The 12571-nt window shown below is 39.8% G+C and overlaps 1 protein-coding gene across 1 annotated transcript in view; it reads left to right on the top strand.

Moving 5' to 3' along the window:
- BEND5 (BEN domain containing 5) overlaps positions 1 to 12571 on the top strand; it is a 734690-nt gene that overhangs the window by 351988 nt on the left and 370131 nt on the right. The window contains exon 6 of the mRNA XM_079980403.1: positions 4387 to 4426. Within this exon, the coding sequence (XP_079836529.1) occupies positions 4387 to 4426 (40 nt within the window). The remainder of the gene's footprint in view (positions 1 to 4386; positions 4427 to 12571) is intronic.

The following is a 12571-nucleotide window of genomic DNA, read 5'->3' as shown; positions in this document are numbered from 1 at the left end:
TTTATTGGAGTCCACCTACACACCTGCATTATTGATAATAAAATCCACACCGAGTAATAGGCATGGGCAGTTGAGTTTTACTAAGATCCCTGCCAAGTGTCAACAAGATGAGTGGCACATTTTATCATGATCCAATGATACATTTGCAACTAATAATAGAGGGCAGAGGAAGTATGAGACTGTGAAGTATTACATGTATAAAGATCTGTTGGAGGGGTTAGTTGAAAGAATGTATTATTTAGTGTTTGAGTGTGATAACATTTTATGTTTTTAATTATCAGATTATCTGCTTTAAAAGGAACAGAAATAGCATTTTTGTCTTGATCAGAGGGTATATCCAAATTGTATTGCAGGGTGTTGTGGCACTCCAACTAAGGAATATCCAATCAGAGAAAAAATGTAGAAACTTCATCAAGAGAACTTAATTTCTCTGAGTTTGATAGCTTAACATTTTGGAGAAAACATGCCACACTTCCTTGTCTGGATCAAGAACTGATTGCAGTCAGATGGAATTTGATGATGGTGTTAATGAGGAAACAGTTCTAGGTGTCAGTATCACTAGGCATCTTTGTACGGAGCTTCTTTTCACAAAATGTATGATAAAGGAAAGAACTGAACGATCTGTGGTACCTTTACACGTGGGTAGTGAGAGTTGGGTAATGTACCAAGAAGAATAAGAGTGGTGCAGGAGAACATCTTGCAGATAATCTAGCCTTAAATGAATTAGTTAATTTACACAAAAAATAATTCCTTCTTTGCACTCTTCCAACTCACCCTGAGTTAATTAAGGTTAGAATTAAATAGAAAAAAGTCAGCAAATATCTCCAAGGGCATCAATACTAAGGAAAAGAAGTAAGTGCTGAGAGAGAGAAAGAGAGGGAATATATGCCAGTATAAAAGGTTAAAAGAACGCTGAAAGTTTAAAGTCTTAAGTCAGGAAAAGTTAGTGAAGAAGTAAGCAATGAAGAAATTTTAAGGTCAGCTTAGAATTGCAATTTAGAACTATTCAGCGACAAATCTAATAAAGACAGTTTTAGAGCCTAATAAAAATTTGGCTACCATACTGAAATGAACAGTGCTCGATGGCATATGTTGGTGGGTTGTGTCTGTATAATGGATTCAACTCATACATTCTGAGGGGTTAGAACAGCTCAACATTCTGGCTCAATTGGAGAAAGGTGGCTCCCATGGTAGCAGAAAGATAAATTGAAGTGTTGAGGAGATTTGTTTTAGTTTTTGTTCTAAATGCTGGTTCATATGGAGTGAGGATTAAAAAAAAAAAGTGCATGATACAACGTGAATTATTTTGGTTCTAAAAACGTCCCTTTAGGCAACCACCTAATTTTCCACATGATAAGAGTCTGGGGGTGTCATATCGTAGCCCATATAACTCATTATGATTAAAAAATAGTTCAGTTCTTTCTTAATAGGTATGTTTTGGTTTAGGAATGTATTTGTAAGAAGAAGTCAGATAGCTTGGCATCTTATGAATCTGGCCTCCCACCCCTAGGTATCTTGGGTTTAAATATTGTTGTACCCTGAGTCCTGCAGTGGGAGGGGACCTGTTGGAAGTCAGAGAAAAAGGCTGACCTAAGTAAACCAATGCTCAGAGTTGTCCACAATGCTCTTCTTCTTGTACAATAACACTCCCAAGGAAACAGGAGATGGCCAACATTGCCCCATTAGTGCCCTTTCATGGACATGAATTATATCTTATGTTCAGCTGCAAGTAGGAACTAAACACACCTGCCTGTCAGTAAAGTTCATATACCATCGAATGAATTTCATTCAGCATTTCGACTGCACAGACATAAGTTTCAATCTTTTAGATGAGGCCTTGAAAGAGCAAGATTTTGGGAAAGGCAAACTTTTCAGTTTAGTGTTCATGCAGGCGTGCTTCCATTTTCAAGGACTTCCAAGTGTCACCAAAAGAATAGAGACAGTGTAATGATGAGAATTAGATTAGAAGTGGATCAATAGGCCTGACAATAAATGAAAGCAACACAGACATTATTGAGCAGATTAGGAGAGATAAATTAAAGTGGACAGTATATTCTGCAATGCCAGTGCTACACAAATGTTGGACGAAGAGAGTTTAGAAGAATAACAACTATTAGGAAGTGTAAGGAAAAAGAAGTAAATGGCTGTAACATTTGAATGATGAAGGGGGAAAAACTCTCTGTGCTGTAGTGAATGTCAAACGAATGCTGGATGCACCAAAATAAATGAATTGTCAATGTGAATAGCACTAGTACTTTCTTAGAATTTAGTTACCTACCATTGATGGGTGACAAGTGCACAGTGACATGCTTAAAAATAAAAAATAATTATAAGATAACTTGTTCAGAATATACTTAGTCTAAACACCTTTGTTAGTGATTCTGCAAACCAGGAATATGAGGATTTGCAAAACTTTTTAAACAAAAAATTATATGTATGTGAGATCTGCAGAAATAAGGCTTATCTTTTCAGAGCTCCATAGTTGTTCTACTGTGAGTTCCAGATCCAGACTGCTCATTTTTCAAATTAATTGTACTGTTTTTATAATGTTTCGCCTGAGCCAACCTATTCTGAACAAATTCTGTAAATGGTTTTGGACAGGTAAGCTTACCTTTCAGATGTGTGGGTAGATCATCACATCACAGTGACATGTGCACTCTTAAGTACACAATTATACAAATATGCTTGGAATTCATATCAAATATATGCAAGCAAAGCCAATATTGCAGCTTCGTAACCAAGATATCAAAACTGTATTTTAGTCAGTATTTTAGTGGAAGAGGATAAAATATTGTAGGAATTTCTACTTTCCCTAATCACAGTACAGCTCCAATGCCTTTTTGAAGAAATGATCACATTCATTTACTTATACAGATGAAGTTACAGGTAGGTAGTTGTGTTGGTCTGCTGTAGTTAAAACAAAATAAAAAAATTCATTCCAGTAGCACCTTAGAGACCAACTAAGTCTCTAAGGTGCTACTGGAATGATTTTTTTTATTCTACAGATGAAGACAGTGGAAAGTTTCCAAGTGATTTGACTAGAGAGCAGTGGACTTCAAAGTGTGTTCCTACAACCCTGGCTGGCTTGCAAACTATTACTTATTTCTCCCTCATCTGACATTTGCACCAGCAAGGGGGAGTGGGGGACATTTTAGGGCAGTTTGTCAATTTGCCAGGGATGCCAAACAGGTAAGCCACCATGCCTTGCTGGTGGCCAAGGCAAACCGAGAGGCCCTGTAGAGCAAATATGCCCCACTCCAATTATCAGGTTTTAACAGTACATAGCACCATGACTGTCAAATCAATGTGGAAAGGGTTCCCTGAATGTAGGATATCTGAAATTCACTGAACCATCTAACAAAGTTTTGGAAAACTGTATCTCAGAAAAGCATTGAAGCAATTCTTGCTTTTACTCACTGAAAATTTGTGCATATATTTCCTGAATCCAAGGGCTGACATTTTCAGAGGTGATGTGAGAACAGCTTCCATGTGGTTGGATTCCACACCTCTCTAAAACCATGTGACTTAATTCCTGCCATCTTTTGTCCTCCAAGCTTTCCCAGTTGGATGAATAGGTCTCTGCTGTTTGGTGTCTGTTTTTATTGTTTTTTAACACTAAACACTACTGTTTTAGTTTATTATGTTTTGTACATTGCCTTGAGATATATGGTATATGTGAAAGGTGATTGATTGATTGATTGATTGATTGATTGATATATGTTGCCAGAATAGTAATGGGAGCCATGCAAAGGTAACTTCAGTGCTGTTCTGGTCATGAAGTGGGCCTCGATGTTTATAGTTCTGCTTCCTGGTTCTCTGTATTGTTTTCCTTCACATGCTGGTATTGTGTCCAGCGGCATCAAGCTTCTGGAAGTATAGTTACAGCATCAGTTATTTGTGGTAACAACAAAGCCCTTGATTAGCCAAGGCTTCTTTCTCTCACTTTTATCTAACTTTTATATAACTTCTATCTCATTTACTCCTCCACTGTGAAAATAAGGTGTTGTTTTATTTTTATAAAAAACAACAACAAGGATGCTAATTTGTGCCACAGAATCCTGCACATCAGTACCACACTTTAAATCATATAATCACCTTTGCTGTTAAATGCTTCCTTGGTTTGACAAAGGTTGTTAAATCTAAGCAGACATGCATATGTGCATTTTTACCACTAAATTAATTACCAACACTCTAAAAGAGTGCAAGAGAGAAGGCATTCAAAGGGCTGGGCACGGTGCACATGGCTTCCATCCAAAAGAATAACATTGAGCCATGTAAGTCATAATTAATTCTATTGCAAATGTCAGAACACTTGCTTGGCATGTCTAAGCTGACCTACGAAAATTAGTCATCTTTCAGCAACTCCTTTTATCATTTGTTTTTCAGCAACAGCGGCAACTTGACCTCTTGACTATAACCAACCCTGGTGAGTAAGCCACAAGGCTCAGCTCTTTTTATGTTTTCTTAAAGAGATGGTTGTCTGAATGTGTCTCTTTCTCCCCTCCCTGACATGCAAAATGAAAAACACTGTTCACCAGAAAATCTTTAACATAATAACAACTGACAGCTATATTGTGCTTGGTAAAGCCGCGGGCAGTTATCCGTTCACAGAGCTGCCTCTTCAGACCTTTACTCTGTGAATTTGAGTGCTGATATTTCTTTAAGCCTCCTGGGGTTACTGTTAGTGGTATGTCTGCAGGGTAGATATGCTATAATTCACAATGTATGTTCAAGTATCACAGAAGCATTCCATTTAACTCTCTGCAGTGGTAAACTTAGATATTTACTAAAGAACAGAGGAAGCCGATATTATCATTGCTCACTGCTGGAGAGAGAGAATGTGTTTGTCATCTTGAAAAATATATTATTAAAAAATACTACATTAAAATAAAATGTTTCTGAAAACTGCTTTCTGAAGAACATACTAGCATGGCTATTATTAAGTGCTACTTGTCTGTTTAGTACGGTGGCGATTAATCATGCCAATAATGTTCATACTAGTTTTGTTTGTTTCCTGCTAAGTGCTCAAAACAACAGAACTGGCCATGTGGGGTGAAGGCTGGATGACTCTGCTTAGCAGACACTGCATGGCACACCTCATTCTGTGTCGTCGCAGCTAAGCATTGGAGTAAGTCTGAGTTGTGGGTAATAAATAGAAAAAAACTGAAAGCTAATACCATGTAGCATTAATGGCAAGGATCCAAATCCAAAGCATTTGGCTTCTTCTGATCTCCTCTGAGAGCATGGTGATCATGGTGCATTGGAGGATTAGAGCTGAAGAAGACTAATGTAGCCCAAGGGAGATCCCTTGAGACCTTGTATTGTCTTGTGCAAAGCTTCTGACATATATTGCTTCCACCTCACCAAAAAGAAAACTCCAGCATAGAACACAGAGGCAGTGTGATGTTACCAAGCCTACACATATCTCAGGTTATGCCTTATGTTTTAACACATCGCTATATAGGTGTAATACTTTGAGATCTCGGGTCTAGAGAGATAGTGTGTCATGAAGAAGTTGTACTGTAGTCCTATTACTAGGGGGAATTAGCAAGGACCACTGAATACCAATTCAGGTTTTAGAAAAAGTTTATTATAACAAGTACCAAAAGAATCAGAAGGTAAAATGCTGATGCTGCTTGAGACTCCAAAATGGGATAATCACAAAACTTAAAATGGTAACAGGGCTATATACAGACTGAACAACTCCCATGTGGCTGGGTCAACAGCTTATTTGCTGCTATAAATGAGATAGATGGAGGCATGGAGCATTATGGTTGACGTGTGAGAGTGGAGAGTGGTACTAGGGGTCTTGCAAACTGCATGGGAGCCCTAGATGTACCAGACTGAACAAAAATGATGGGGGTTTGGGCCTCATGAGGGAAGAATAATCAGTGTCATTTGTGAAATAGAAGAGAGAGAAGTAAACAAGAGTTACAGATACAACTACAATTCCAAATGGCCCCACCCAAGCCTGTATGTCGGGGGGAGGGATAGCTCATTGCACTCAAAAACTTGAACATACAAAATTGCCTTGGTGTATCCAATACTCTATGCTCTCTCTCTTTAAAAACTCATTTAAACATGAAAATGTAAGATTATCTCCATTTCATTAATTTGTGACTCACACATGGATAATTTTCAGGTGGCTTTCATTTCTGCTAGAGCTGTTTTATTGTGTCAAATTATAGATGCAGTTCTGCATTGCTCAGTTAATTCTTCACTGGTTAGAAAATAATATGTTAACCTTCCTAGAGTTAAATGGGATGATATGTGAGATTTACTGTATTTCTCCTTTGATTGAGGCTTGCTTTCCTCCATACCACTGCCTAGGAAACTGCCGTGCAAAATTAGATGAAAAGAAAAGCTTCAAGACGTGTTTTTTGGGGAAAGTTGCTTAAGAACAAATTCCACTATTAAAACTCTCTGAAAAGCCATTCCTATTACAGTCCTGAACATTCTGGACGCTTCTGACTAATTGAAGCATGAAAATAATATGAACTCAAAGTCATGAAGCTATAATACACCTATTAGTAAAAATGATACAGGGTAATAAAATGTGACAGAAAGTTGTTCACCACTGAAACTCATGCTCCAACTATTCTTAATAGGCCATGCTAATTATTACTACATTGATTCTGATCAAAGTACACGTCAAGGGATCCTGGCTGAGTTTTCAAACAACCACACATAATTACTCTTCATGTTTGTTGGTGAGAGCTTCATAGGCTGTTGTATTTTAAAATGAATTCTTACATATCTTCCTATTAATGACAGTCTGCGCTGAAGAAAATATAATAATGCTCAGAAGAAGAGGGCAAATAAATTAGCAGGTAGGGAAGTACGTTAATCTGTTTGCGAGGTTAAATAGTAATTCTGGAGATAATGTTTACACAACTCTATGGAAGCTGGGAAGAGGGATTAGTTTTCAAGGCTAGTAGATGAGACCTTGGTCTTATGCATATTTTCTCGGACGTACATTCCACCAATATCAAGGGGGATTGCAGCCCTAAGCCATTACTGCTCATGTAATCATTACATCTTAGTTTTCCTGTTTTTAATCAGCCATGGTATGCTTTGCATAAACCGCTGCTGGGGTGGTAGACCTGTGTTTGGACTATACCAATTCAGACTGCTGGTGAGGAGCTGAATGCTTCTTTACTGGGGTGGGGATAATCCCTACACTTAGAAAGTCTAGCCTTCTCCCTGACATTCTACATTTCTTTGGGTAGTGTGTGTGTGTATGCGTGAATATGAGAGCATTTTATAAAATTAGCTCCCACTTGCAGTCTGAAATGGTATTGTCCAGCTATAGATTTACAATGGATTCTCCCAGCTTTGCATTCTACAGTTACTACAGTACTGACATGTTGGATTTGCACATCCAGTGCACTCAATTGCAACATTCTCTAATCTGGCACCCTCCATATGTTGTTTGACTACAGCTCCCCTCATTCCCAGCCAGCATGGCCAATGGGCAGGAGGATTATGGGAATTGTAATCCAAAACATCTTGAGGGCATCAGTTTCGGGAGGCCTGCTCCATTGGTTCTTGGTCTGTGCAGGTCTCATAGAGCACGAATGGCACAGCTGGAACAGCTGGGATAATGCCATCATGGAGTTTTCTAATATCATATAATTTCTGAGATAGCAAAAGTAACTTCTGATACTGTTCCTCATCCGATTTACCTAATTCCATGACCAGATAAAGTAGTAGCAGTGGGACATGGAGAAGTATCCTAATAAATCCCAACAGACTACAAAAATAGCATCTCAGTAACTTAGTTCAGCAAAATACTTAAACCTGCTCTGAAATATTGATTCTGGCATTTTTATCATCCACGGGATACAAAAAGATCCTGGGCCTTTTCAAGGGAAACCTCAACCATGTAAGAGAATTCACAATAGTATTTATTTATTTATTGCGTTAATATCCTGCCTTTCCTCCACAGAGCCCAAGGCAGCATACATGAGTCCTCCACACACACCCTCCCATTCATTCTCATAACAACCCTGTGAGTATGCTAGGCTGAGAGATAGCAACTGGTTCAGAGACATGGCTGAGGAACAAGATACAGCAATCCTAGTTGTTCTTTTTCCAAGCTTGCCTCCTAACATGATCCAATATTTGTGTGTCCTTCAAATGAATCCTGGCTGCCTGCAGAAGAATATTTTCACAGTAGAAAATCAGCAGGCAGGTGTACAGAGGGGGTGGAACAGCAATACCTGGGGAGCAGAGGTTAGGCTTCTTTTTTAAAGCCATAAACGGAATGATTTATTGTGTGACAGCTTCCCAGTTTCAGGTGCAGAAATGGCCTTTTCAGTCCTTGTAGCCTCTGTTCCTCATAGCTTTGCATCACTTTGGATATGTCCACCTAAACTTCTAAAACTGCTGCCAAATTAAAAGTGTACTCTGTTTACACAGCAGAGAAATACCCCATGCGAAAAGAGCTGCGTGGGGGCTATTGTCAGGTTCTCCTATGCCATTGCTTGTTTGTCCCCTCATGCAGGATATTCATATAAATTCTCCTCCTAGCAGCCATTCCATTCTGTCACAATCAATTGAGCAAAATGGAGATCCAACAGCTATGGACTCCGACCCTATTCTTCCATCTTGTTTGTGTATCATGCTTCATTGCCTCTGTTCTTCAGACCAGCTTTTGCATCTTCCAAATCATGATTCCAGAATAAGTCTTTGCTGTTTACATAAGCTCCCTTCACTGGACTCATATTCGAAACAGGCGTTTTATTTTATTTGGGGTCTGAGGCTGAAACCTGACATTATGTTGTATGAATATTCACATCTTGAAGTACATGACCTTCATCTACTTTTGTCTATCCAGCCTAAATTACACTGGGCAACAATTTTTTACTTTTTGAATGTTGTCTAGATTTCTACAACTGATTTAGGGTATTTTTGCACTGCTGAATCAGGAAATGGCATCCGTTTCTCTCCATCAGGTCAGGTTTTCTGTAAACTGAATGGTGGGAATTGATAAAGGTAAAAGGTAAAGGTAAAGGTACCCCTGCCCGTAAGGGCCAGTCTTGCCAGATTCTGGGGTTGGTGCGCCCATCTCACTCAAGAGGCCGGGGGCCAGCGCTGTCCGGAGACACTTCCGGGTCACGTGGCCAGCGTGACATCGCTGCTCTGGCCAGAGCCAAAGCCAGAGCCAGAGCCGCACAGGGAAATGCCGTTTACCTTCCCGCTTGTAAGTGGTCCCTATTTATCTACTTGCACCCGGGGGTGCTTTCGAACTGCTAGGTTGGCAGGCGCTGGGACCGAACGACGGGAGCGCACCCCGCCGCAGGGATTCGAACCGCCGACCTTTCGATCGGCAAGCCCTAGGCACTGAGGCTTTTACCCACAGCGCCACCTGCGTCCCTTGATAAAGGTAAGTAAACGTAAATTGCATGTTGCTTTACCTCTTTTCAAACATCGGGGCTTGAACTTCCGTTTCTTGGAACTCCTGGAATGCTCAGCGGCAGGGAGGTCTCTCTTCAGAGTCCAACAGTAGTCAGCCATCATGACTGCATCCCAGCGACCCTGATACCTGGTCTCCATCTCTTTCATGTCCTGATGGAATCTCTCCCCCTGCTCGTCACTCATTGAACCCAGGTTCTCAGGAAACCGGTCCATATGTGAAAATAGGTAGTGCATCTTGATGCTCATGTTGCAGCCCAGGTTTCTGAAAGCAGTCAGCATGTTGTTGACAAGTTCTGCGTAGTTTCTGGCCTTATGGTTGCCAAGAAAGTTCTTCACTATCAGAACAAATGCCTTCCACGTTTCCAGTTCCACTTCGTTCATTGAGTTTCCGAACTCTGGATCTCTGATGAGCTGACAGATCTGAGGACCGTCAAAGATGCCAGCTTTCAACTTCTCCATGGTCAATCCTGGAAAAGCCTGGCACAAGTAAGTGAAGCAGTCACCATCCTTGTCCAGAGCCTTGGTGAACTGCTTGATTAAGCCGAGCTTGATGTGCAGCGGTGGGAAGAGTATTCTGTCTCTGTCCACCAGAGGGTCGTTGATGACGTTCCTTTCTTTGCAAGGCACCAATTCCTCCCGCACAGGCCAGTCCTTCTTTGTGTAATGCTGAGCACGCTCCCTACTATCCCACATGCACAGAAAACATGGGTACTTGGTGAAGCCAGACTGTTGTCCCAACAAAAAGTTCACCATCTTCAGGTCAACACAAATAAACCACTTATGCTGATCATAACCAATTTTCTCCAGCACATACTTCACCGCTTCATAGTTCTCCTTCAGTATACTCGAGTGAGCCAGGGGTATAGAGGCAAACTGGTTGCCATTGTGTAGCAGAACACATTTCAGTGATCGCTTGCTGCTGTCAGTGAACAGTCTCCAATGTTTGGGTTCGTACTGTGGCACTCCAAGCTTGAGCAGAAGCTGCGCAATATCTGCACAGTACACCAAGTCCTTCTCTTCCGAGAAAAAACGGAGGTACTCTTGATGCCTGTTGCGCAAGAAGCTGATGCGAGCACTGTCAGAGAGGAGGTTTTTTTCCTTCAATCTGGATGCCAACAGTTCGGCAGAGTCCTTTGACAAGCTGAGGTCGTGAACTAGATCATTCAACTCCTTTTGGGAAAATGGATGTGGAGCATCAACTTCAAGAACCACTTCTTCTTCATGTCCTTCAATACTGGAGGCATGTCAGGAAGTTCTCCGAAGATAGGCACTGGAATTTCATCACAATGAGCTACAGGACGACGTGCTGATTGAAGATCAGGATACTTTGTGGGGCGGCTGCCCCATTAACTTAGTTTTGATCCCCCAACTTTATGCTTTGCTGGACCAATTTATGGAAGATTTCGAGGTTTTATGACTTCAAACTGATCCCTTTTCGACATAATCACCCAGAACTATCGGACCTGAATACTTCTTGTCATTAAAATAATCATTTCCAATCAAAACAATTATCCGACATGGCATTTTACCCCCACAACTTCTTCTAAAATGCTCCACACAAGCGCACATGTGAACAAAAACGTAAAAAAAAGACATGTGGCCATAGCTCAAAAACTTGACCTGATTGAGCAAAACCAATGTGATTTTTGGATTCAGCGCATCAGATTCATCCTAAATCAGCTGAAAGAAACGCAGACAACAAATTTGTTGTTGACCAGTGTTATCTTTTCTCTTGTATCACCAGTCTTTCTCCAAAATAATTTGTATGCTTAGATGACTGGATGATACTTACAATTTTGCAGCAGTTTTAAAAACTAGATGGTCATATACAAAGTGATGCAAGCCTTGCTAACGATACAATCCAGTATTTTGCTGTGGTAGGCAGACAAATCAGCTACTCCGGAAAGGAGCTTCTATGCATCCCCACAGAATATATAGGGATATTATATTTTCTCCTCAGCCCCCCCCCCCATCTTTGTTTTCTGACTAAATATGGGACTCTTCTTTAACCCAATTTCTAGCATAGTCACTTTCGTTGCTAGGTGTTATTTTAAAAATAGAAATTATAGCAGAGCTGCTTGTAACACTGTAAGATTGGTCTTTTTGCTTGCTTAACATTTAGTTTTGGTGCACACACACAGTATATAGGAAACCTGAATATTAAGTCTGTGCGAGTGTTTTTTTTCTGTCGGGAAATGGTTTTTCATCTCTTAATAAATTTCATTTAAAAAAAAAAGGAAATGGTTTTTCATCAAGTTAAATAAAAACCATAGAGAAGGCATTTGAAAAGCTAACACCATTACTTTTGAAATCTTTCTGCAACACCTTATTATTATTCTAGGTCACTGTGATGTTTCCATGCACCTTGGCATGTCCCTTTAATTGGATCCTTGCCTACGAAGGTCCAGCATAGTTGCATTGAAAGCTGACATTTCCAACTAACTGACCTTTTCAGGCCCAGTGATACTTCTATAATGATTATCCCCTTGCATTGTTTGGACACAATACCACATACTTCACAGCACATAAAGAATATGGTCTTTGAAAACTATTCAAAATTTCCAATCTCAAGTTAGCAAAATGAGAAAATTGGGTACAAACATTCATCAGAAGTGTTATTGTGCAGGTATCGATTTGAATGCCCTTTCATTTCTCTGGGAAAAAGTGTTGTAGTATAGAGTTCTAAATTAACTTTTGTTCTGTTTTTTTTTTCCTCCCACTAACTATAAAAAGGTCAAATTCATTCATAAGCCTGAATAGATTTGCTGGATATAAGCAATAAGATAACAATCAACCTTCAAATAACCTTTAAAGAGACAGTATCTTCCTCTATGAACAATAATTGATCTACTCATTAAGCAGGGAATTCTTTCAGGCTCACCTAAGCAAAAAAAAATGTATAGGAAAAGGACACTATCTAAAACAACAAGGAAATGAAGTTTTAATATCAGAAATGGTTTAATTCTGCACATGTCAGTGACGTCAAAGGCCTGTTCAGACCTTTACATATTAGAAATGAAAGCCTATATTGCTGGGTCATAGATGGAGATATTACATGTTGAGGAAATATAGAATCTCTTAGTATATAAATAGTTGTTACTGTCTACACACATCATGAAAGACCAAAGGAATGCTTAAGCCCTTGACTCAT

The sequence above is a fragment of the Podarcis cretensis genome (assembly GCF_951804945.1).
Source record: "Podarcis cretensis genome assembly, chromosome: 6".
Lineage (NCBI taxonomy): Eukaryota > Metazoa > Chordata > Lepidosauria > Squamata > Lacertidae > Podarcis > Podarcis cretensis.
Note: the sequence above shows the minus strand (reverse complement) of the source record. Positions and strands in the feature narration are given on the sequence as shown.